Here is a 25673-nt window from a genome sequence, read left to right on the forward strand (position 1 = left end):
CACCTCACCTTTTATCCGCGTTTGTTTCCCCGCAACTTACATACAGTACAAGCTAGAAGCCTACGTTTAGCGCCTTTGATTCAAATTTAATAAAAACCCGGAAGCGGAAACTCTTGGGACTGACACGAGGTTCACTAAACAGCGTCGAGAGAAACAACAGTAGAATGAATATAGTTCCGCGAGTAGGAACGCGTGATAATCATGCACTGCTACGAGTAAAACTTTTTTTCCTCATACAGTATTAAAGTGTTGTATTTGTAAACGCGATATTGGTATCTGTCCTGAATATATTACTGTTCTTTTTCATCCGTGCGAATGAAAGGCTTTATTGACTGTCACTGTCATATATCTGCTGCGGAGTTTGATAATGTAAGGAGCTGCTTTCGTAAATCATTAAGTTGACTTACAATTACACGACCCTGAGAGCTAATATTCTTGAAGTAAGCCTACACATATCGTAATTATATGCAATTACAAGTTACGAGTTTTACACGTTTAGTTCAATAGAGAAAAACACTGAAAAAACTAATTATCTTGAGCCATTTAAAATCTTATTTTTCACCTGCTCTTTTTTGTTTGCAGGACCTTGAAGATGTCATAGAAAACTCTAAAAAGGTAAAAACATTTTTTTGGTATAAGGTCCCTTATTGTATTTTGTATTGTCTAGTGTGTTTTTTTTAAAATAAATACAGGGTTTGGAAAAGTGCTAACTTTAATGATTAGCAAACATTGTAGAAACTGCAAAGAAATTTCAATAAGATTTGAAAGACTTGGATGATGGCTTTGGGGAGTGTTACTCACACGTAGTAAAAACGTGAACTATAAAGGACAAAATGGAAATCTGCAGCAGCTATATCACACTGCAATTCACTATTGGCAATCCACTGAAGCTAAGCAGCAGGTGTGAGCCTGACCAGTAACTTGGATGGGGAAGCTAAGGTTGCTGCTGGAAGAGGTGTTAGTAGGACCAGTAGGGACTTCTCACTCTGCAGTCTGTGTAGGTCCTAATGCCCCAGTATAGTGATGGAGATACTGTAAACATCGCCATCTTTTGGATGAGATGTAAAACCAAGGTCATGTGGTCATTATAAATCCCAGGAACAAGTAATAGGTTTATTCTATGCTGAAAAGAGAAGAAAAAAAAACACAGCATTTTGGCCGTGGAGCCTTCTTCAGCCTTCTTCACTTGAAGAAGACTCCACGGCCGAAATGTTGTGTTTTCTTTCTTCTCCCTGGCCATGTTTTCTTCTCACCTGTTCTTGAAACTATGTAAGTTTAAGGAATTTATTTATCTTATTTAAAACTGAGCTTGAAGAATCTGTCTATGAAAAAGACCTATTTTAAAGCATAATTTACATCTTCTAATGAGTGTGGACAAGAAACAAAAACGGCTAACATAATTTTAGGATATACTGTCATGAGATGTTAAAATAGTACAATTCACTAGTAAGACCTAACTAAGAATATTACTATTGGTCGCCAGAGTGCTATATAGATGTTGCTGCTCTGAAATCAGTCCAGAGACGAGTGACCAGGTACATTCCTGGACTTGTAGGAATGATCTGCTCTTGACAGGCTGAACAAACTCATCCTTTTAATCCTTTTAAAAGGACCTGCTTCATGACACTGCCAATACCAATACCATGCAACGTAATTGACCAGATTCATTGGTAATATGCATGATAATAGAGAAATGCAAAATTTCAATGCAAGAAATAAGATTCAATAACATGTCGTGGGTTTTGTTATTATTACAGATAGATGATAAGTAGAGTCAGTGTGAAATGCTGCAAGGTGAGATGCATCAAGCCTATTAGTATATAAATTGTTCTCAGAAGTGGAATTGATTGATCAACAATCAAACTTAAGATGTTATCAAATACAAATTGAAAATAATCAAGAAAATGGTTGCATTAAGTTGAATTACCCCAAAGTAGTGGGTATTCCAATTTTTAATTGGATTTCAGAGATGATGAATTGTGTAAATAAGGGTTCTAGGGTACCTTTTTATGAGATTGGATAGAATCCCAAAGATCCCAGTCCCAAACATTTCCTATGTTGTGACAGTCTGTACATAAAATAGATAAGACTTTATTGATCCCGAAGGGAAATTGATGATTGGGAAATTGCTACTGCTGTTTGAAAGCACGTAAATGAATATATAGTCCAGTGTCCCTCCATCCATGTTCAAGTTTATACTAGTGAGACTTTCATAGAGTTATAACATGAAGAGTAATGTGTAAATTAATCTCTCTTTTTTTACCTAGAGCAAAACCATTCGAAGTGTCATTGGGGTTAAATTGTAAAGGCTAATGGACTTTCAAGTGTAAATGACTGTGGGCTACTGACAGCAGAACATACAGTAGATTGGGAAAATAATTCTGAAGTTATAGACCTGATAACAAGAAACTTAATAGTATGTTTCGATTTTCATAAAGTTACCAGAACTTCTAGATCAAAAAAGCAACTAGATTTGAAATACCTGTCCAAGAACAGGCAGACAGACAATAACAAGCTCCAATATATGATGAATTCTTAGACAGGAGTAAATCGCTACTAGTACTAGATCCACTCTGACTGAAACAAGATACTGAAAGATACACAAATAAATACAGAATACAACACAAAATGTTAGACTTTGAGCTTCACTTCATTATGTTCTTAATATAGACAGTCTGTGACAAATAAGTAAATATTGAGTGATATTTTTTTTCTTTTTTCTACAGGCTGGACTTCTAGCACTGGTTGCAGTAGCTGAACATGCTGGGGAATTTGATAAAATCATAGAGCTCTCTAGCAGGTGCTGTAATTAATAATGTAAAGAATGAGTCTGTGAAAAGAGCAGGCATAGAAAGTTAAACTTCACATGCTTTACATACATTCCTGTTAGAGGGCGAATAAAGTTGCAATATGCAAATAAACAGTGTAGTTCGTTGAGAGGGTAGAGGCACTGTATTTACTTATATCAGCTATGTGTTTTTCAAAATTGTCATTCAATAAAATTATAAAACAATAAAAATATAATCTGCATGACTTACTAAGTGAGTAGGAAAATAATCAAAATCTCATCTGCTTTGATGAAGGTGTTGTGACCCAACTGTAAGTTTTTATGGCATCTTGTTCTATCCCATTAAAATGTGAATTTGTTGGAGTGTGCATGCATGAATGAAAGAGTTATTTAAGATCAACCATTTAATGTATAATTGACTGTGGAGTAGAATTTAGTTTCTTATCCTATAATTTTCAGGGCAAATTATTGCAAAACTTTGTTTACTGATATTGCAGATCACGCAGATGTCAACTTCAAATACTCTCGACAGGGATAACCTTCCCAGACATTATTTCTCTTCAATGCATGTGTAAAAGTCTGGCTTCCATATTTATAGAACTAATTTTTTACGCGAGTTTTCGTCAGAGCACCTCTCTGAAATTCAACAGCCTTTTCCCCATGAAGACATAATACAGAGTAAGGATTTGTTCCTAAGTAAGACGATGTAAGAAGCAAGCAAAATATATATACCACATACAAAATATATTAAATCTAATACTATATTAAATGTATTTTAGATAGGTCAGGTTTCTTACATTGTTTATCTTCTTAGGTTCCCTGGGTTTGTGTGGCCCTCTCTCGGTGTTCATCCAGTCCAGGATGTGCCTCAGAGGGGGGCGACACTTCAGGTACCAGCCTTCAGGGGCTGGAGACTGGGGGCGGGGGGGTGGGGTGGATCTGGAGCACAGATGTGATTGATGTCTGTCTTTACAACAATAATTTGTTCTTAATAAGGTTAAAACCTGTAGATTACCAGGTTTCCTGGATGCACAGGGCTGTGATTACTTGCAATTAAAGCTGTTTGAATAAGGTTATGGTGACATAAATACCCCTTTATATAATTCTTTAAAGCACAAAATATCTCCTCGCTGAAATGTAAAAGAGCTACTTATATTGGTTCTAAATCCTCACAGACATGTGCTAAACGTGGTCTGAAGATAAATTTCTTCTTCTGTTTGAACAGGATTTAGATGCTGCCCTACCCCTGATAGAAAAATACAAGGATCATCTCTTAGCCATAGGAGAGGTACTAATTTAACACTTTCAGCATTTAACCAACTTAATTTGTTTGAAGTGAGATAACCATAGTATCCAAAATATTAATAATCTGATCTCAGTGTGAAAAAAATACTTTATATTCAGATTAATAAGAAATTAAGTAAAACAAATAATTTAAAAAGGTGTGCATTCCTTGAAAGGCATTCTTTAAGCAAAAGTTAATTTCCCATTAAGTAGGAATTGCAGAAAATGCGTGGAGGGCAACATATTTTGAGATAAAACAAAAATGCCTCTGTCCAGGCAACAAACAATACAGCATGAAGACAGCAACCAGCTGGGTGAAGGATGGGGGCAAACTGCTGACGGATTTGGTGTGCAGTTTGGTATGCCTTCTTTGGACCAAACATTAATTGCACATGAAATGGAGGGTGCATTACGTTTTTCAAAAGTGTTAACTTGGTAATTCAATTGAACATTTTTAAAAAGAGTAATTAGTGCAATGCAATATGTGAGAGAAGGAGACAGGGAGTATTGGTGGAGGCAGTGCATTCAAAGAGCTGTATGTTCTCAGCTGTCTACATTTTGTCTGAGCTCTTCTTCAATCTCAAACAGGTTGGGTTGGACTTCACACCTCGATTTGTCACCAATGAGAACCAAAAAGATGAACAGCGGCAGGTGTTAATCCGACAGATTGAGATTGCTAAAAGACTGGATCTACCACTGTGAGTCTCACAAGGAAAGAATAGGACATACTCCAGCTGCGCACTGAAGTCTATAAGATGGGAGTTTAGCCTTTTTAATTATCTTTAGGTAACATGCTTCCTTGTGAAGTGCTATGAGAAGACATTACTGTTGGTGTGGCAATGTACAGAGTAAAAATTAATTCTGATTTATAGAATATGGAAGGCACAAGATATAAATCACTGCTTCAGTGTGTTTTTATTTTTTTTCAAATTAAAATGTTGGAGGGTTTTGTTTCTGCCAGGGAATACAAACACATTGGGACATCTTTCCACTTTGGTTCAGAATCTAAACCAGAACTGGAGTTTGAAGCTTTTTTTTAAAGTGAAACCTGAGATGGATTTAGAACTTGTTTCTAGTTTTGATTCAGGCTGATTCTCTGACATCTACATGTAATTAATACTTTTGCCTGTTTTTAAGAAATGTCCATTCAAGATCTGCTGGAAGACCGACAATTAATCTATTGAAGGAACAAGGTACTGGCAAAAGTTGCTTTCTCACAATAAACTCATGAACTGTACCTCAGCCTGTTCTCCCGCTGAACTTGTTTGCCCCCATGTGCTTGTTTACTGTATCTGGAAAACTGTGGTTTATGGTTAAATTCCTTCACAAAGTAGATGAGTTTAGCAGACTTAGTTGGCTCCCTTTCATGCCCCCATTGAATGGAACAACAGGTGATAATTAAGAATGGTAACAAATGAGAGAAGGCCATTCAGCCTCTCTAGCTTGTTTGCTAGTTACAAGCTAATTGATCTAAGTATCTCATCCAGCCTTTTCCTTAAGGAAGTCATGATAAATGTTTCAATCAAATGACTGGACATTTGATTGGGCGGAGCGGTGGCTCTGTGGCTAAGAATCTGCCCCTGTGACTGGTAGGTTACCGGTTCAAATCCCGCAGCCGGCAGAAGAATCCTACTCCGTTGGGCCCTTGAGCAAGGCCCTTAACCTTAACCCAACTGCTCCAGGGGCGCTGTACAATGGCTGACCCTGTGCTCTGACCCCAGGCTTCTCTCCCTGTCTGTGTCTCATGGAGAGCAAGCTGGGGTATGCGAAAAGACAAATTCCTAATGCAAGAAATTGTATAGGGCTAATAAAGTTATTTAAATGTTATGTTATTTCCAAACTTTCACAACACTTTCGAGCAGTAGAATCTAGCAGTCTTGCTTGAGTATATATAGCAGTGTCTGTTCTGGCATCCTCAATCTAAAATGCTATGATAATGGCTCCAAGTTCCTAAAACTGACTCTGCCTGCTCCTTGACTTTAAATGGGATCTTCAGTGGTCTCTCAGTCTTGCTCTGACTCTCGATTTCTATAATGTGTGCAATCTAGGAGCGAAGAATGTCCTGCTTCATGCGTTTGATGGAAAACCTTCAGTGGCCTTGGATGGCATCAAGGCTGGCTATTTCTTTTCAATCCCACCCTCAATCATACGGAGTGAACAGGTGATCTGAATTGAGTCCAATGTGCATGTGCTGTGGTTCACTCTCATAATATGAGTGAAAACATTGACTATTTTGACATTAGTATAGACTAATTTTATTTCTGCACCCCAGTATTTGGTGATGGGAATGACAGATTTAGTCCAATCCAAATATAAAATAATTTTCGTCAATTATAAAATAATGGCGTCAGTATATTGAAGCAAAGAGAGCAGTAAAGCAGATGACTGTATACTTCAGATTGACTAGAACACTTGCTGCATAACTTTTAATATACTGACATCTACTGTACAATACATTACTTATTGATATAATAAAATCCGTACTTGACAAATTTTATTAACTGTTTTAGACACATCTGTTCTTACGTATGATGCCAGGGTGTTGCAGTGGTTAACATTGCTGCATAATGGATGGATATTCTTACATGCAGCTTTTTGTGAAAGTACTGCTGAGAAATATGAAGGCAAATTAGTACCTTTAATACCTTTTGTCTTTTTTCTAAGAAGCAAAAATTAGTGAAGCAACTGCCACTGGAGTTCATGTGCCTGGAAACTGATTCCCCTGCACTGGGACCAGAAAAACAGGTAAACCGATTTCTACGCCAGTTTTTATAAAACACTGTAGCTGTAACATCAGTGATGCTTTGTTCAGGAACTTCAAAAACGAGATGGTATATGAGAGGAGTAGACATTGACATAAAGTGAATTAGAAAATATAGCTATGTCACCATGCAGTTCACCACTGGCAAGCAATTGAAGCTAAGGGAGTGTGAGCCTGGCCAAATGATGTTATGTATAAAAGGACATTGTGTAGACCTTGACATTGTTTGAAGCTCAGCAGGAGTGAGTCTGGTCAGAACCTGGATGGGAGACCTCCTGGGAAAGCTAAGGTTGCTGCTGGTAAAGGTATTAAGGTATTAGAGGAGCCAGTAGGGGGCGCTCATCCTGTGGTCTGTGTAGGGCCTAATGCCCCAGTATAGTGAAAGGGAAACTATATTTGTATTCTTATTCTTATTATAATAAATTATGAATGAGGGAAGAAACTTTGGTTAGATAAATGCACTTTTGGAGATGGTGTGAGGCATGTTCTGTAAATGATAGTGCGTATTTGTGTTGATAGCATCCACTGTGCTGGAATGTTTTATGTTAGGTTAATAGTACCCTACACATTAAAACGCTAAATTCATATCCTTAATTATTACCTGAACATAATATTATAATAATAATAATAATAATAATAATTCTTTACACTTATACAGCCCTTTTCTGGACAATACACTCAAAGTGCTTTACAGTAATGGGGACTCCCCTCCACCACCACCAATGTGTAGCCCCACCTGGATGATGCTCAGCAGCCGTAGTGGGCCAGAACGCTCACCACACATCAGCTATTAGTGAGGAGGAGAACAGAGTGTTGAAGCCAGTTCTGAGATGAACATTTTTAGGATGCCATGATTGGTAAAGACCAATGGGAATTTTGGCCAATGATGCTGGGGTAACACCCCTACTCTTTTCGAGAAACACCCTGGGATTTTTAATGACCACATAGAGTCAGGTCCTCATTTTTACGTCTCATCCAAAGGACAGCATCTTTTTACTGTGTAGTGTCCCCGTCACTATACCGGGGCATTAGGACCCACACAGACCGCGGGGTGAGCACCCCCTGCTGGCCCCAGTAACACCTCTTCCAGCAGCAACCTTAGTTTTTCTCAGTTGGTCTCCCATCCACGTACTGACCAGTCTCACACCTGCTAAGGTTCAGGGGGTTGTCAATTGTGAGTTGCACGGTGATATGGCTGCTGGTGTTAAGCATATCAATTGTAAATCCTAAAGCAAAACCAACATTGGGTTCAATTTTCCTCTGGTTTACAAATGAACCAAGCCATGCCCTGTGCAGGCCTGTAGATAGAGAATGACACCTATCAAGAATTTAGTTGCATATGGACTCCAAGCTCTGCAAATCCTGCTTGAGTGGGTTTTCAGAGTACTCATTGACAGTAAGTGCTGTGCCTGAGTTACTACTTCCTCCACATACAATAACCAAATAAATGACTTGGCTGGCTGTGTTGCAGGTGAGAAACGAGCCTAGGAATATTTCCATACCTGCAGAATACATTGCTAAGATCAAAGGCATCCCGGTGGAGATGGTGATGGAGGTGACAACCCAGAATGCCCTGAAACTCTTCCCAAAACTGCAGAAGCTCATGCGGGTTTAATGCAGTAGCATAAGAGGGTACAAGCTCTGTTTTAATAGGTATGATCAGATGGTCGATAGGGGTTCTTATAATCTGTGTCTTTCCTTGTTGCTTAATTTCTGACTTTGCGAATTAAGTCACTGTAAATCTTTTATTGGATTTGCTGTTGTAAATGCTTTTCAGAATTTTAGTTGTAATGCTAATTTACCATTTTAAAAGAATTGGTTTCCAATTGTGTTCACTGTGTAAATTGATAAGAAATGTGATCATATGGCATTTAAATGTTATACTGTGCATCAATGGTCATCTAAATATACTGTGAAAGTAATTTTCTTCCTCTTAACAAATTCTGGTAATTTCACTTCTTTGTTATTATAAACAGGACAGCTAACTAGCTGTTGCTGTAGTTCCTCTACTAAACTCACCATTCAGATGGGGAAGATGAAAACATACAGCATGAGATTTGCATTACTTTTAATCTCTGAAATATACTCCCTACAAAAAATACTAAGATGGCTGAAAACATGTTTGTAATTTAACACACACAGAAATGACCAAATGGAGAGGTATAAAGAACTGAAATACTGGGTCATCTAGAGAGCTGAGGTTAATGTAATGTTGAATGACATTGAAGATGATAACCTATATCACAGGGTGTTAAAACAATCCAAACAAGCACTTCGTCGATTTATAAAGATTTATGATTGTACTGGAAACATATATTTCAGAACCCACTTTGCACAATTATGTGGGAATGGTATGGGTTATGTGTGGGGATAAACAGTGTAATAAAAAAGAACATGAAACACCAATTTGTGTATAATGTTTTTTAAGTATTGTATTTATGAAGTTCTTAAAAGTTTAACAAGGTGAACAAAAACTAAGAACCAGATATACAAAAAAGCACAATAAAAAAAAACATCCAGAAAAGAAAAGTTCCCCAGATCCTATAGAATTGCTCCAGAGGCCTGTCCTATAAAACAAATGCTCTCCAATGCTATTGAGAAAATCAGCACCACTGAAACAGGGTTCAATGACAGGATTCCAATCAACTGCTGCTTGTTCTGCTTTTGTTAGTCTCAATGTTGCCTCTCAACAACCATAGTCCTAATTCAGGATTTGGGGGAATATTCTTCCCAAACATGTTTACGTGTGACTGGGATATTTCTACCTATAATTTATGTAGCTTGGGACATAGCCAGAAGATGTGTATGAGTGTACCATCAGAGAACCTGTATCTGTCACATAAAGGACAGACTGAAAGATAGATCTTGTTCAGTTCAGTTTGAAGTCCACATACTGTATGACCTTGTGTTGTTTGCTTATGTGTCTAGCATTCATAGAACACCAGTGAATATTCTCTCCCCAAACCTCATTAGAAATTTCAATATTGAGCTCCTTTGCAGAAAGCATCTTATAGATGCTTCAGTGCGCTTAGAAAAAAGTGTGAGAGGCCAAATCTGTCTTTTAACTTGTGAAATGAGGAAAATCTTTCTCTTTTGTTCAAATCTTTAAAAGTAATGAGTCCATTTTTCTTCCATTCTGTAAACACTTTATCATTTTGTGAACGAGTGAAGGAATAGTTGTAACAAAATGGGAGCATAAACTAATGTTTTCGGTATTTTGTAAACATTTTTAACCTGATTTAATTTTCTCAGGGTGTGCCTCAAAATAATGCTTGTATAATACCATTTTATGCCGTGGTTTCACAAAAAAAAGCAGAGTGGGGAGAGAGATTTTAATGTTGGTCTGTCCTTTTGTGTCTAACCACACATTTAATTTTTAGGGAGAGCCAGTTTGCCAGTTTGTCATGACTCTTGCACTTGCAGCCCAATAATAATGACGAAAAACAGGAACATTTGAACCTTTTGCATTCTTTGGCTTTTGCAAATGAGCTTAGGAAATGTGAAGCATCTTATCATTTTCGACAAATCACATAATTATTGAATCTGACTTTTTAAAAAATGAGGATGTAAGGAACATGGGTAAGTTCTGGAACAGATATAAGTATCCGAGTATACCATTTTAGTTAAAAATGTGATTTCTGGACAGACCTACAGTACATCATTTCAACCCACCTTACAAATGAGTCTTCCATAATACCATGAACACGTATTTCCAATCTATTTAATCAAATGCATTTTCAGATATGACAGCAGCCCAAAAGTTGTTATCATAATCAGAAGATGAGTAAAATGTTGTTTTTGTATTTGTCCATAAAAATCCAAATTTCAGAAATAATTCATCAAAATAAAGTATATATATTGTCAGAAAATGTCACACAAAAATGCATGAAATGCGAGAATGGTAGGTTAATTTAATGATCCTGAAATACACGTATATAATATGAAAATAATATATATATATGCATTTAACTGTTTTAATATTCCACGCCCACTTCTTGTGTGTTCATTTATCTGGATCATGAACGGATTTATTATTTCTTATATAATCTTCATAGTTGCACTGATTCTCTCACTGTGGAAAGATCTTCTATAACAACCCTGTTTTGTTCTTGATACTATACAGACATCCTTGCACCATTGAAAGGAATGCAGTCTGTGACTCTTACGCCGCCGTCAGGGCTTTCAAGCTTGCCAGACTGCTCACGCAAAGGTGGAAAAGAAACTACACCGTCCCAGAATGCAGTGCGAGTGATGGAACGTAAATTTCAATGGCCGTGGGATTGGTTGATTGCCACTGTCATCTTTCAGCTCCGGAATTTTTAGAGGTACTGTAAGCCGTATGGGAAATAGCAAATCTCTGTTCTGCTATTGAAAATTTTGCTATCGGAATTTTTCTGCGGAGAAAAATGAAAATAGCTGTTTTGTTTATCCAGCAATAACGTCGGCAAAGACGTGGACATATTTTGGTAAATGGACATACAATTTACAATATACAACCTCTGCCTTGTTTATTCCAAACGTGGAATACTTTCCCGTGACTTCGTCAGCGCCGATTTACGATTACGAAATATATTTACGTGTAAATTTAATACATTGTAGTGTGTATGTTGTATTTATTTTACAATGTAATTTTATACAGAAAGAGTTTGTCCAGTTTTTTCGTAAAGCACACATACGATCGTTGGCCGCTTGAAATTTGAGACATTATTATCTCTTGACCTTTCAGTCATGAAAAAGTTAAAAATAGTGATTTTATGTTCTGAGCTGGAATGAACCACAAGTGTTGGAGTTTTTGGTGCTGATGAATTTGTATTACAACATGGGATTTATAGTTTTATTGAGACATTACAGCACACATGTAAAGACTAATTACAGACTGAATGTACATTGTTTAGAAAATCACATTCTTTGGTTTTTATCTTAACCTTCTAGAAATAGTATTTTTTGTTCTTTCTCACTGAAAAGAAATGAATCACTCAGTTTCCTGTATTTTGTAGTTTAAATGCAATACAAATACTTGTAAACAGGATATGACAGTATCATAAGGGTGGACATAACAGCTGCATATTGTAATAGCACATCTCCCTATTGTGCTGAAACAGATTTTGGAGGATTTTTAAATACATTTTAAGGCATTAAAAGGAGCTGGAGTGTTTATCAAAAGAACAGGTACAGCACAGACAGCAACAGAGCTGTCTCCCTGCTTCTCCTGGAGGGGGAGACACACTTAAAAGGCAGTTTTCAAGCTTATCTCCAGCTCCACATTTTGTATTTAGGCTGCTTTGCTTCACTGCCTTTTAATAAATTTTACAAGGGATCTGTAGACTAGAGTTACTCAAGATGGCCACCCCTCCAGTTCACTCCGAACTCCTGACTTGCACAGTGTTGCCACAGCCAGCCCCTTCTTTTTCTAACTGCTAATCAGCAAATTCAGTGTAACAGTAAATACGATGGATCCATTAAGGTTCTCAAAGCCAAATTCACAGATTTCTAAAATGTATATAGTAGTTAAAGAGTAATAAGTCCACAAGAGCATGGCTTCACAGTCACCATCCTCAAATCTTTAATGTTTTATCATTTTCATTCCAGTTGAGCTCTCATTTTTTACTGCTAAACCTTAATTATTTCCGCTTCATCAAAAAGGCAATTCATGTTCTAGAGATTGCAATATTGCTTTTTAATGTAATATTTCACAGTTTCCCAAATTGCAGTGAAAATGTTTTAAATGATGACATCTGGCAGTAACATTCATTCTTAACACATAAGGAAAATCAATGTAGCAGGTAATTAATGTGATTGGTATTGACAGATTGCTAGATTCCCATTAAACTGAAAAGAAAGTAGGTCCCCAGCTTCAGTTCCTCAGAATGCCTTGAAAGAAGTGTGCTCATTCGCTCTTGTCTTCACCATGGGTGATGATATAGCTCACATTCCTGTAGTCGACGTTGCCAGCGATATCAGGGGGGAAAGCAGCCCATAGGTTGTTGATCTCCTCATCCGAGAAGCGGTCACACTGGGTCTGCAGCAGCTCCTGCAGGTAATCCTTCTTGATGGTGCCTTTGCCCTCGGGGTCCAGGATCTTGAAGGCAGAGGTGATCACGTCCTCTGGGTCCGCACCCTTCAGCTTCTCCCCGAACATGGTGAGGAAGGTGGTGAAGTTGATGGGTCCGTTGGACTCCCTCAGCATGGTGTCCAGCTCCTCACTCTTGATATTCAGACAGCCCATGGCCGCAAAGGTGTCCCGCAGGTCGTCCTTTGTGATTAATCCATCGCGGTTCTGGTCGATGACCGTGAAGGCTTCCTTAAACTCCTGGATCTGAGTCTGGTCAAAGATAGAGGTGACTGTGCTGGAGGCTCCCGTCCGTCGCTTGGCTGCCTTGGGGGCCATGGCTCTTGCTGGGCAGAAGGGTTGACGACCGCTTTTACAAGGATTGAACAGAAGCCGAACTGCCCTGCGTGTTGGGGGTGGGTTAAATATCCTATTGCTCATTAACATACTGGAGCTAAAGTTAGAGTTTTGCTCTTGATTGGTCCCTTAAGCAAGTGCTGGGATACGGTTTTGGGTGGATTGCAAAAGTGGGAGTCTTCTGAAATAGGTTTTCACTGTCGGGGCCAGCTGTGTTCACTGCCCTGGACAAATATGGAGCAGAGTGACTTGTGTGAGTGTACAGCTGCCCCTTTGTGGCGCTTTTGTATCATGATATTGAGCTTTAGAAGGTAAACCTCTATGTCTATTGTTGTTCCTCTTTATAATCCTTGTTTTCTACATTCTGCAGGACATAGAAGATGTCATTACGAGAGCAAAAGAGGTCAGTCAGCAAAATTAGATTAATTAACCAGTTCGTAAATCTGACAGCAAGAGACTGAATCAATGGTACTTGTCATCAAAGTGCTGCTAAAACACATTACATCTAAAATAATAGCAGAATCTGTACATGCAGTTATGCACAGTAGTGTGCAACACCTAGTGGAAACAATGATATATTGCAGTATGTGCTGGTCAAATAGTAATCATATTTTATAGATTAACATTTATTATAATCTTTAATTATAATTATTAATTATATTAAACTATATTTAAATAGTGAGCCAGAACCTTTTTGTCTTAACTATTTTCTGCATTGAGGTCTTTTTTTACCGGTCATTGACTGTTTTGTTCTCAGTTACCAACATAATACTACTAAGCAGCCAACTATAATACTACTACTAAAAAGAAATGAACTATTCATTAATGCTTTTTTTGTTGCAGACTGGAGTTAAAGCTTTAATTTCAGTAACAGAAGAAGTAAAAGAATTTGAAAGAGTTATTCAACTAAGTAAAAGGTAAGAAAGACCGAAGAACAAAGGATCAATGCTGAACTTTAAATTCCATTTCATTTCTGACCAGATTCATCAGGTCATGGAAAGAAGAATGTCTTTGGCTGAGATTCCACAGGCTAATTTTCAATATGTAACACTAATTGACAGATATCCTTGGTTTCCAAAATCAATTTGTTAAATCAACTTCAAGCAGAAAGTACTGGTATTATTTTTTATATTGTTCTAAATGTTCACTATATCTTATCTCTGTGGCTATAGGTGATAAAGAAATATAGGATAAGTTTTACTATGAGCTAGCTGAAAATATGTTTTGTATTTTCACATGAAATAAACATTTCTTTTGAACATTGTGTTTTATTGTGTTTGGCTTTATTGTTCTTTTCAGCAGTCTTTACTAAAAGTCACAGTTACTGTTTTTTTTTTCCTCAGGCAGACAGTAGTTTGAGTTATTTTGAGAATGCCCAACCATGGCTGTCTTTGTAATTGTGTAGATTCAGCTGCTTGTAGGCCCTGATTTCTGAACGGAGGTCACTGAACAGCTTGAGGACACCACCTGTCCCTAATTTCAAATCACCCTTCTGTCACTCCTAGCCCCCCAGGACTTTGGTCCAAGATTAGCAAAACTCTAGATCCCCTGATTTATGGATTTACATCCTTTTACCAAATATGGACTGTCTTACCCAACACAGTGCATTTATCTTCTATTTAGATTTCTGCCATGTGACAGAAACAGAGAGTGGGAAGGGTGGAAGCTGATCTGATGATCAACTGTCATACTGTAATTTAGATATTTGCAAATGCTTGGAGTCTGTCGAGTTAGTCCTTTTTCGAAAAACCCGTACTGAACACTTTTAAACTTTATTGTTCTGTGAAGATAAGATAGTAGCTGGAGATGATTATACATATTATCAGTCTTTGGTCAATAAGCTACAGTACAAAGAATTAGATGAATTCCAGTTTAATAGGTCTGCTATAATTTATTTCATTTAGTTCCATAATTTGTGTTATTCTTAATCTTCAGCTATCCAGCTCTGGTGGCTCCATGTCTGGGAATTCACCCAATTCAAAAGTGGGGTTCCCAGGACCAGCACAGTGTCAGATTGGAGGTAAGGTAATACATATATAAATACATTTTATATATATTAATAATAATACATATTGATACTTTAGTTTCAGTTAAAGTTTGTCAGTGCAATAAAAAAACAATCACAAGCCACAGGTGAGATGAGTTGGCCATGATGTAACAGATCTCATGAAACCACATGGTGGTCGCAGATACAGTATCTAGTAGAAGGTGTGACCTCTTCATACCATTGTGCATGCCTGAAGTTTACATGACTCAACAGACAGATGACACACAAGTGCTTACGGGAGAGCAGCTATGCCTGGAACAACTGTGCAATGCTCTGTAGTTGACAATGTAGCTGTACAATGTAGCTGTAATCCAACTTGTCTCATAAGACCTCACGAGAACAGATGAGTAATCATGAAGGCAAGTCCAGCTCTTGAACATTGTGTGCACAAAGGCATGCCTTGTTTTGTGGGGATGAACATTGTCATTATGGAGAGTGAGCTGTCTGTGTTTGCCGGGTTGCGTTAAGGGTGGAAGGGGGACTGATGACAAGATATCACCCACATAGCACAGGGCAGTGTGACCAGTTTGTGCAACAGCAAATCCTAATTGGAACTCAGCATTAGTTGTACTCCACACCATCACTAATCTCTCAAACCAATTTCAAGGTTTGATGGAGAAGTGATTGTGTGATCAAGGTAGCCTGCATTTTCTGTCCAGTATGGCCCTGCAAGTTGAGGCTGATGAACAATAATTGTACAGTGATAATGCAACACAGACTATAGATACTGTACCTTATTTGATGCCATGTCATCATATATACCATAATAGATACAGTGGTGTGAAAAAGTGTTTGCCCCCTTCCTGATTTCTTATTTTTTTGCATGTTTGTCACACTGAAATGTTTCAGATCATCAAACAAATTGAAATATTAGACAAAGATAACACAACTAAACACAAAATGCAATTTTTAAATGAAGGTTTTTTATTATTAAGGGAAAAAAAAAATCCAAACTTACATGGCCCTGTGTGAAAAAGTGATTGCCCCCTAAACCTAATAACTGGTTGGGCCACCCTTAGCAGCAACAACTGCAATCAAGCGTTTGCGATAACTGGCAGTGAGTCTTTTACAGCACTGTGGAGGAATTTTGGCCCACTCATCTTTGCAGAATTGTTGTAATTCAGCCACATTGGAGGGTTTTCGAGCCTTAACCGCTTTTTTAAAGTCATGCCACAACATCTCAATCAGATTCAGGTCAGGACTTTGACTAGGCCACTCCAAAGTCTTCATTTTGTTTTTCTTAAGCCATTCAGAGGTGGACTTGCTGGTGTGTTTTGGATCATTGTCCTGCTGCAGAACCCAAGTGCGCTTCAGCTTGAGGTCACGAACAGATGGCCGGACATTCTCCTTCAGGATTTTTTGGTAGACAGCAGAATTCATGGTTCCATTTACCACAGCAAGTCTTCCAGGTCCTGAAGCGGCAAAACAGCCCCAGACCATCACACTACCACCACCATATTTTACTGTTGGTATGATGTTCCTTTTCTGAAATGCTGTGTTACTTTTACGCCAGATGTAATAGGACACACACCTTCCAAAAAGTTCAACTTTTGTCTCGTCAGTCCACAGAGTATTTTCCCAAAAGTCTTGGGGATCATCAAGATGTTTTCTGGCAAAACTGAGACGAGCCTTTATGTTCTTTTTGCTCAGCAGTGGTTTTCGTCTTGGAACTCTGCCATGCAGGCCATTTTTGCCCAGTCTCTTTCTTATGGTGGAGTCATGAACACTGACCTTAACTGAGGCAAGTGAAGCCTACAGTTCTTTGGATGTTGTTGTGGGTTTTTTTGTGACCTCTTGGATGAGTCGTTGCTGCGCTCTTGGGGTAATATTGGTCGGCCTGCCACTCCTGGGAAGGTTCACCACTGTTCCATGTTTTCGCCATTTGTGGATAATGGCTCTCACTGTGGTTCGCTGGAGTCCCAAAGCTTTAGAAATGGCTTTATAACCTTTTCCAGACTGATAAATCTCAATTACTCTGTTTCTCATTTGTTCCTGAATTTGTTTGGATCGCAGCATGATGTCTAGCTTATGAGGATCTTTTGGTCTACTTCACTTTGTCAGGCAGGTCCTATTTAAGTGATTTCTTGATTGAGAACAGGTGTGGCAGTAATCAGGCCTGGGTGTGGCTAGAGAAATTGAACTCAGCTTTCCAAAGATGTGATAAACCACAGTTGATTTATGTTTTAACAGGGGGGGCAATCACTTTTTCACACAGGGCCATGTAGGTTTGGATTTTTTTTCCCTTAATAATAAAAACCTTCATTTAAAAACTGCATTTTGTGTTTACTTGTGTTATCTTTGTCTAATATTTCAATTTGTTTGATGATCTGAAACATTTCAGTATGACAAACATGCAAAAAAATAAGAAATCAGGAAGGGGGCAAACACTTTTTCACACCACTGTATCTAAATTCTACTTGTTAACTCTGCATGCACATCACATTGGAACATAACTCGGTAAAATGTCTGCTGCACAACCTGTACTTATTCGCTTGTACATCACATTAGACTATCCATTATAGTGACTAGTGAGCAGGAAGGGCTGCATTACGTCACAGTCTGCTCAAACTCTCACTCTTGTCCATGGTCAGACAAGGGTTTCTCAGCAAAATGGAGACCATATAGTACTTCACAAAGTTCACACTTTTGTGCTTAATTCTGAATTCTGAGTAAAATTTTACTACACCATTAATTAATTTATTTTTTTACTGAGATTTAATAACCGGTCTGAGAAACTGGGACTGCAGTTCCCCTTTAAATCACTTGTAAAGGGTCTGAAGACAAATGTCCCATGCTTGTCTCTTATGACATGTTCTGTATCAGGATGAGGTTGATCACTAACACTAAAATTTGTGCTAAAGCAGTCTTAACGGTTGAGAAATGGCGAATTGGTGGGCAATAATGTGAATAACTGTTTGAGTTATTTAGTCATGGAGTTTTGTCATTTAACAGAATTTATGAACTTGCTTTTGTTGCACACCTGTTACCAATTCAGAAACATTGCCATCATCATTTTTCCACACAGCAAAACACTCCCTTAACATCTAGTTTTAATTAAGACTGGTGCCAAAATTGAACTGTGGAATTGTCATGGTTTGATACCGTCCCCCAATTACCTATCAGATATAAATATTGGGTTATTAAAATTTTTGTTTTATCCACCGAATACATATGGTTTCATTTTTATAGAAGGAATGAAAATTAAGAACAGCTAAATGGTCTGTCTTCCAGGAGTTGGAGCCAGCCCTGCCCTTTTTCCAGAATTACAGGGATGAAATAGTAGCAGTTGGTGAGGTAAAAAACTGGGCCTTAATGACTTTTTAAATAACAGAAATGATTTCATAATAACATAAAGCACCTGTTTTTGACATTTAAAATAGGCAATATATCAGAAAATATTTGAAGACCTTTATCACTGCATGAACTCTATGCACAGACACTGCAAAGAAACACGTTGTCCTGCCTGCAAATTGCAAAGTGAAAAATTACAGTGTCATGCTTTTGGTACTTCAATGTGAATTAATAATTTTAAGATGTATGCAGCACAGCTATTCCACTTTTGCCACATTAGCTCAATGTGTTTTGCCATTGAGGGTTTGTACATAATTGTAAAAAAATATCTGCTGTGACTGTTGAGGTACTGTACGTACAGTAGTCATCTATTATATATCTGAAAAGATTAATAGTACATTGTAGTGCATGTATCATATAAATTTAATCTTCCATGTATCTTTAAGTGTTTTTAAGGCTCAGACAGTGTTTTACATTTTTTTCAAAACAAATTCGGACTAAGCTATTCCTCCACGTCTGCAGATAGGTCTCGACTACACACCTTGGTATGCCCCTGACGCACAGCACCATGAGGAACAACTGAGAGTCTTCAGAAAGCAAGTGGAAATTGCCAAGGAACTTGATTTGCCAGTGTGAGTGATTTGTTGGATAGTACATTGTTAGAGGAAACTGAAAGGAAGGAAACTTCATAGATTAAGATTTTCGAGGAAAGATATATTACTTAAATTAACTCCCATGCAATTTTCCACAGTAAACAATTTAGGTTTTATAAACACAATGACAGTTGTGTTGGCAAAAGTGAATTAAACAAATATTGTAACTGCTATCCTGTTTTATCGTTGTATATCCATTACTACATTTTTTATTGTTTGATTTATTTTCTTATACAATGTGTGCACTTAAATGCTCCTTTCTGAAAGAGAAGGACTGATACTTCCTAAAGTATCTACATGATACTACATTTACTGAAAAAGGGTATTTTTCAGTATTTTTCAAAGTATTGAAATGTAGAGCTGCAGTTTCATTTGAGATCCAAATTAGAATGCCAGTTTTTCTCAATTTTCTATTGATCGTGTTACATCAGTTTAGTCCCTTAATATAATTGAATTTCATCTATGATTGGAGTTTTCATTCTGTCGTGAATATCCAAAATACACTGTGTGCTTCAGCAAGAATGGGTAAAAACTAATGCATTTAATAGGAAATATCTCTGATTCATCATTATGGAATTGAACTGACAGTTTACTTCGGGCTGATCTACTCTGGTTTAATGCTCATAGTAAAGTATTTCCCTTGTATGTACATCACTGAAAGCAAAGCATGTGCCACTCTTTTTTCCATATCACATGATAGCTTGTTTAGAAAGCATGTTGCCCCAGGAGTTCCAGAATGGCTCAGCCAATAAAAGTAGGTTGAGTACTGCAATACCCTGAAAGAGGCATGTTAACATAGTAATACAAAATTGTATTCTTGGTTATGAACTTACAGTAATTGGGCCTGAAAATGTTTCCATTACTAAAAGTTTAATAAACATGCAGCAATGAACACAGAATTGGCCAAAGATCCAAGAACTACTAAAAATGTGTACACATATTATTCTGAACTGCGTATTTGAAAAATGCTGCATAAATATGAATTGAAAATTATTTTTTTCTTGGTTTCACAGAAATGTCCACTCCCGTTCAGCTGCAGCGATCACCATTGCAATTCTGAAAGAGCAAGGTTGGGATGCTTTGAGATAAAACCTGATACCTTCCATTCTTTTCTCAAAAGCTCTGGAACTCAAAAACCTCATAAGAATGTTGACTCCTTTCCAACAACATACCATTTCTTTGACAAATGATGTGAACTTATTTTCTGAAAAGTGAATATTTTAAATTGAAGGCTGAATGCTCAACCTGTACACTTTTATAGATGAAAAAAGTTAAATGTCAGCAAAATCTGCAAAGGAAAATAATAAAAAAAACTAACTACTGGAGACCTAAATTAGTTCGTGTGCAGAAATCTGCTTTAACAAGTCACACAATTAGTTGATTGGCTGTTAATGCCTCTGTGTGGATTCATAGTGGTTCACACATGATTTCAGAATAAATACAGTTAATCAGGCAGTGAATTTCAAGCAAAGATTCAATTATAAAGATCAAGAGCCTTTCAAAACAAGTCAGGAGTAAAGCTGTGTAAAGCCACAGATCAGGGGACAGGTATAAAAATCCAAAGATTAAATACCACTTGAAGCATGGTCAAGTCAATCATTAAGAAGTGGAAAGTGTATGATACCATCCAGACCCTGCCTAGATTGATCGGTTCCTCCTAACCACCAGCCTGTTAAAGAAGAAGCTGGTGAGAGATGCCACTCTGAGGCCAATAGCAACATTAAAAAAAGCTCCAAGGTTCAATGAGTAAAAATCATTTTAGGGTTGAACATAATATGCAGTTTGAATATATGTATTGTATGATTTACCTCAATTGATTTGCAAAAAGAAATATGTATGCATTATACATTGTTTTACAGAAAGTGTAACAGAAAAATATATGTATTATAAATGCTTAACAACAAGCAGATTTCTGTTACAGAAGAAGAATGCAATACATATTTTTCCAACAATATGCACTGCATATTTTTCCAACAATAGTTTTTACGTAATTAGTTGTTTAACATTTTTTTCCAAAGGAACAGCAGCAAAGTCTCACCTTGTTTAAAGTAGAAGCTCATGGCCCCTGCAGATAGATTACAGTAATTGTAATATTAATCGTAATATTGTAATATTAAAGTGCAATATTAATTATAATATAAATATATCTGATAAGAGAGATATTAGACTTTGTTATAAATGACTATGTTGTATTTCAATATCATACACTCTTGATTTTAATACTTATCCAGGCAATCAAGTCATTTACTCAAAGTGATCTAAACTGTAATTCAAAATAGTATGGTGCATTGGGAATACAATTAGTTGGATAAAATATTTTGGAAATATGTAAAACAAATTAGGTTTTGAAGTCATTAACACAAATATGGTTTGCAAAGAAATGTAGAACAATAAATATATATACAAGATTCAAGAGTAAATCCATTACAATAAGCATTATTTCAATACATTAAAGGCTAAATGCATTGTTACTGACACCTGAAGAAGGCTCCACGGCCGAAATGTTGTGTTTTATTTCTTCTCTTTTCAGCATGGAATAAACCTATTACTTGTTCCTTCTAAATGCATTGTTATATTTATGAGCTGTTCAGTTGTGTGCTTGTGCTATTATTGTAGGCATTCAGCATGCTCTTCTGCATAACTTTGCGGGAAAGCCATCAGTTGCGATGGAGGGTGTGCAAGCAGGATATTTCTTCTCCTTCCCACCTGCAGTCTGTAGGAATGAGCAGGTTAGGAATTTCCTTTCCTCTTTTACATTGGTATGCTTAATCATGAGCTTTAAATAGTGCTCTGCTTTTCATGCATAATAACAATACCTGTAATGCTGGCAAGCTTTAAGGCCCTGTTCATATGGTACAGAACTGTTAATGCTGTGTGCATATTGGAATTGAGGAATGTCTACTTTGTCACTGCCTAGAGAAACATCTGTGTTTTACAAACAGTATGTTGAGATCTTCTTAACCAGTGACTGAAAAAGTCAGGTTTTCCATCCTGTGTGCTCATTTCAGTATCCTGACTATCCTTGTGTGAAATTTGATTTTCAAATAGTACAAGGAACAGGACAGTGGTTATAAATAACTGGACAACTGGCTTGAAAGAGCCCAGAACCTTGGCATTGGCTACAATCGCTACCAGATACTTGCCTTCACGCAAGATAAAACCATTTGATGCAAACCTGAAACTGGGAGAATTCAGGAGCAGACCTGTATTTCTGGTATTTACGTTCTGTTTGAACTACATTTTAATCAAATCTGGTCTGATATAACAAATGAGTTTGACCCCCCTGCTTTATATACCTATTAGATCCATTAATTATGGCCAGCAGCAAGATCACTCTGCAACTCACAACTGGCAACCCACTGAAGCTAAGCAGGTGTGAACCTAGTCAGTACCTGAAAGGGAGACCTCCTGGGAAAAACTAAGGTTGCTGCTGGAAGAAGTGTTAGTGGGGCCAGCAGGGGGTGCTCACCCTGTGGTCCATGTGGGTCCTAATGCCCCAGTATAGTGATGGGGACACTATACTGTAAACAGGCGCCGTCCTTCGGATGAGACGTAAAACCGAGGTCCTGACTCTCTGTGTCATTAAAAATCCCAGGGCATTTCTTGAAAAGAGTAGGGGTGTAACCCCGGCGTCCTGGCCAAATTTCCCATTGCCCCTTACCTCCTAATAATCCCCGTTTATAAATTGGCTTCATTACTCTGCTCTCCTCCCCACTGATAGCTGATAGCTGATAGGTGTGTGGTGAGTGTTCTGGCGCACTATGGCTGCCGTCGCATCATCCAGGTGGATGCTACACATTGGTGGTGGTGGAGGGGAGTCCCCATTACCTGTAAAGCGCTTTGAGTGGAGTGTCCAGAAAAGCGCTATATAAGTGTAAGCAATTATTATTATTATTATTAAGCCTGTGTAAGAATGTGGAGTTAGCCACCACTAATAATTACAAACAGTATGTTTGAGGTGGTTTAATTACCACCCATTGTCTCTATTTACAAATCATATAGGCCTTTGACAGCCATTAGTAGCAAGTTAGCTACTATTACAATCCTTTCCAGAACTGGTTTGTCACGTTTCTAATTTTGCACCAGGTCTTAATGCTCTCTTCAGACAAAGAATTTCGAACGCAAATATGCAACCACCAGAAATGATCTGGTAAATATACTAATAGTAACATGCCCAGACATTCATGCAGACCTGTGGTTCTGGAACAAGCACACTGTAACATTTGTGCTTTTGCATTTGTGCTGTTGTCAGAACAGGATTTTTCTACATTTAATTACCATTTGAAGGGAGATGTGTATTTGGAATGTAAGCAGATAATGAAGTTTAAAGAATAGTTTTCTCATTGGGTCATAATAGCCAATAAATAGTCTAAATAAGTAATTTTAATATTGTCTCCACTGACTTTAGCGTGTGAAGTTGATTAAACAGATTCCAATGGAACACATTTGCCTTGAAACTGATTCACCTGCTCTGGGACTACATAAAGAGGTGAGTCCTCTTGAGTTTAAACCAGCAAGCAAAACAGGCTACTTTATTATGACTTTAGCAAAACAAACTTTAAAAGATCTACATTCTTTAAAACATGATTGCAGTGATGTGACTTTTCATGGGCACAACAGCCACCATGGCTGATCCAACACAAAATGTAGACCGTATATTAAACCGCTAATAATTAAAATAGTAAAATATACAGTAGTTCCAGTAGGTAGCTGCGTCAGCATGGGTAGGCTGCAAAGCAACAAGTTAAGATTTATTCCATGCTGAAAAGAGAAGAAAAGAAATGCAGAGTTTCGGTTGTGGTGCACCCGAAGAAGACTCCACAGCCAAGGCATTTTGTTTCTTTTCTTCTCTTTTCAGCATGGAATAAACCTTTACGTGTGGAGAACAGCAGGAAGGTGATGTTACTGAATAGCTAACCATATACTGTGTATATCCAGGTCTGAAGGAAATGTTCTATGCTGACAGGCTGAAGGAACTGAACCTTTTTAGTCTTAGAAAGAGAAGATTAAAAAGGAAACGGGTACAAAACGTATTTGAAATCTTCAAAGGCTCTGACAGAGTCAACCTCTTGGACTTCTTCGGAGTGAACAGTGAAACACAGACCAGAGGAGAAAAAGTGCTTGATGATGGTTTTTGTTACTTGAATCTAGAGGATATGTCTCACCAAAGACTTGAAAGAAGTATTATTATAACACCTTAGATTCTAACATTAGATTTTTTATAATCAGTGGAGTAATTTTATGTGTATGTTCTGACCTGCTATAAAAATCCTACTCCAAAACTCCAACCCTCCAATTACTGATGATGTTAATCAGGACACTATCAGATAGTGCTATTGTAGTTTGGAATAATTGTAGAATATAAGAATATCAGATTTATTTGGCTTTTGAACATTTAATGTGCAACATAAAAACTAAACTTTCCGTTAAACTGCTGTTGCTGACAGAATCAACATGCTGTTGGCCTTTACAGAGACCAACAAAATGTTAATGTGTGTCTGTCCACGTTTTATATGTAAATGTCTTCACCCATTTGATTGATAATTTGACCCATTTGTTCCAGTTTACTAAACCATTTCCATGATACATTAAGCATATAGCAGGTATGTTTATTGTTTTTTTTATTGATGTCAGTCAGAAAATATCTCTATTCAAGCTCACAAATGAGAAGGCAGTTAGGAAGTTAAGGCTAAAAATAAGGAAATGTATGCAGAAAAATTTTCCTAGCACTTTCTTTTCTCTCTTTGAAATGCCTGCCTACTTCATCATTGTACAGTATCTTTTGTTTTACAACCCAGTGATTTCTGTGTATGTTAATGGAATATTTGAACATTTCTTAGTAGTAATGAACTCAACATTTTTTTTTACAGGCAAGAAATGAGCCAAAGAATATTCAGATTTCCTGTCAGTATATTGCTAAAGTTAAAGGAATCCTGCCAGAGAAGGTTATGGAGGTCACTACACACAATGCATTCAGACTGTTCCCTAGGATCCAGAAGACATTGCAACAAAGAATAACATCAACCTGAGAATCCTGATCTAAATTCTTTCAGCTGTTTATACCAATGGACTTATACTCCTGCAGATGCATACCACTATCTGATGTCAAAGTTACATTCATGTGATTATTTTGCCTATATAACAGTCATGTATCAGGTTTATCAGATGTATCAGGTTTTCTCCACCACTTTGCATAAATGAAACCAAAAATAATAAACAGATTGGAAAAACAGGTGCAGTTTTCTTCTTAAAGACAAAACTACCTTCAAGTGATTATATGTAAATGAAGCAGACTTTATTGTCTACTGCAACATTCATCAGGTAACCTATATATATCAATAATATCATGGTTCTTTTTAAGAATGGGCTGGGGGACATATTTTACTTTGAGCTTCGGATTAAAGACAATTATTAATCGTATAGAAAGGAGTTTTTTGTCAAAT

The 25673-nt window shown here is 37.4% G+C and overlaps 2 protein-coding genes and 1 pseudogene across 6 annotated transcripts; 2 read left to right on the forward strand and 1 right to left on the reverse strand.

Moving 5' to 3' along the window:
• Positions 1-95: 95 nt before the first annotated feature.
• On the forward strand, positions 96-9239 carry LOC148839970 (deoxyribonuclease TATDN3-like). Of its 4 annotated transcripts, none has more exons than XM_088940748.1 (10): positions 190-369; positions 583-615; positions 2727-2800; positions 3603-3678; positions 4014-4076; positions 4661-4770; positions 5210-5265; positions 6121-6233; positions 6737-6817; positions 8305-9239. In XM_088940748.1, exons 1-10 carry the CDS (start codon positions 316-318, stop codon positions 8446-8448), a joined length of 804 nt encoding a protein of 267 aa, XP_088796874.1. In that variant the 5' UTR covers positions 190-315; the 3' UTR covers positions 8449-9239. The 4 variants fall into 4 exon arrangements, with proteins under 4 accessions (XP_088796901.1, XP_088796891.1, XP_088796874.1 ...); XM_088940757.1 differs by having other exon boundaries at positions 6740-6817; XM_088940775.1 differs by lacking the exon at positions 4014-4076 and having other exon boundaries at positions 96-369; positions 6740-6817.
• A 1831-nt stretch (positions 9240-11070) lies between these two features.
• Positions 11071-25460, forward strand: LOC148839971 (putative deoxyribonuclease tatdn3). 2 transcript variants are annotated; one of them, XM_088940788.1, is made up of 10 exons: positions 11071-11158; positions 13610-13642; positions 14083-14156; positions 15175-15259; positions 18518-18580; positions 19100-19209; positions 20244-20299; positions 21847-21959; positions 23639-23719; positions 25101-25460. In XM_088940788.1, the coding sequence occupies exons 1-10, from the start codon at positions 11102-11104 to the stop codon at positions 25257-25259; spliced, it is 831 nt and encodes a 276-aa protein (XP_088796914.1). In that variant the 5' UTR covers positions 11071-11101; the 3' UTR covers positions 25260-25460. The 2 variants fall into 2 exon arrangements, with proteins under 2 accessions (XP_088796914.1, XP_088796920.1); XM_088940794.1 differs by lacking the exon at positions 23639-23719 and having other exon boundaries at positions 11075-11158.
• On the reverse strand, positions 12596-13413 carry LOC148839972 (myosin regulatory light chain 11 pseudogene; annotated as a pseudogene).
• Positions 25461-25673: the final 213 nt, after the last annotated feature.

Source organism: Atractosteus spatula, chromosome 2 (assembly GCF_055471065.1).
Source record: "Atractosteus spatula isolate fAtrSpa1 chromosome 2, fAtrSpa1.hap1, whole genome shotgun sequence".
In the NCBI taxonomy this organism is placed as follows: Eukaryota; Metazoa; Chordata; class Actinopteri; order Semionotiformes; family Lepisosteidae; genus Atractosteus; species Atractosteus spatula.

Coding starts and splice junctions, on each gene's coding strand:
- LOC148839970 (XM_088940748.1), top strand. CDS start 316: ATGAAAGGCTTTATTGACTGTCACTGTCATATATCTGCTGCGGAGTTT. Junction 4,771..5,209: donor AAAAGACTGGATCTACCACT/GTGAGTCTCACA, acceptor CCTGTTTTTAAG/AAATGTCCATTCAAGATCTG. Junction 5,266..6,120: donor TAATCTATTGAAGGAACAAG/GTACTGGCAAAA, acceptor TGTGCAATCTAG/GAGCGAAGAATGTCCTGCTT.
- LOC148839971 (XM_088940788.1), top strand. CDS start 11,102: ATGGCCGTGGGATTGGTTGATTGCCACTGTCATCTTTCAGCTCCGGAA. Junction 18,581..19,099: donor AAATAGTAGCAGTTGGTGAG/GTAAAAAACTGG, acceptor CCACGTCTGCAG/ATAGGTCTCGACTACACACC. Junction 23,720..25,100: donor CTCTGGGACTACATAAAGAG/GTGAGTCCTCTT, acceptor TTTTTTTTACAG/GCAAGAAATGAGCCAAAGAA.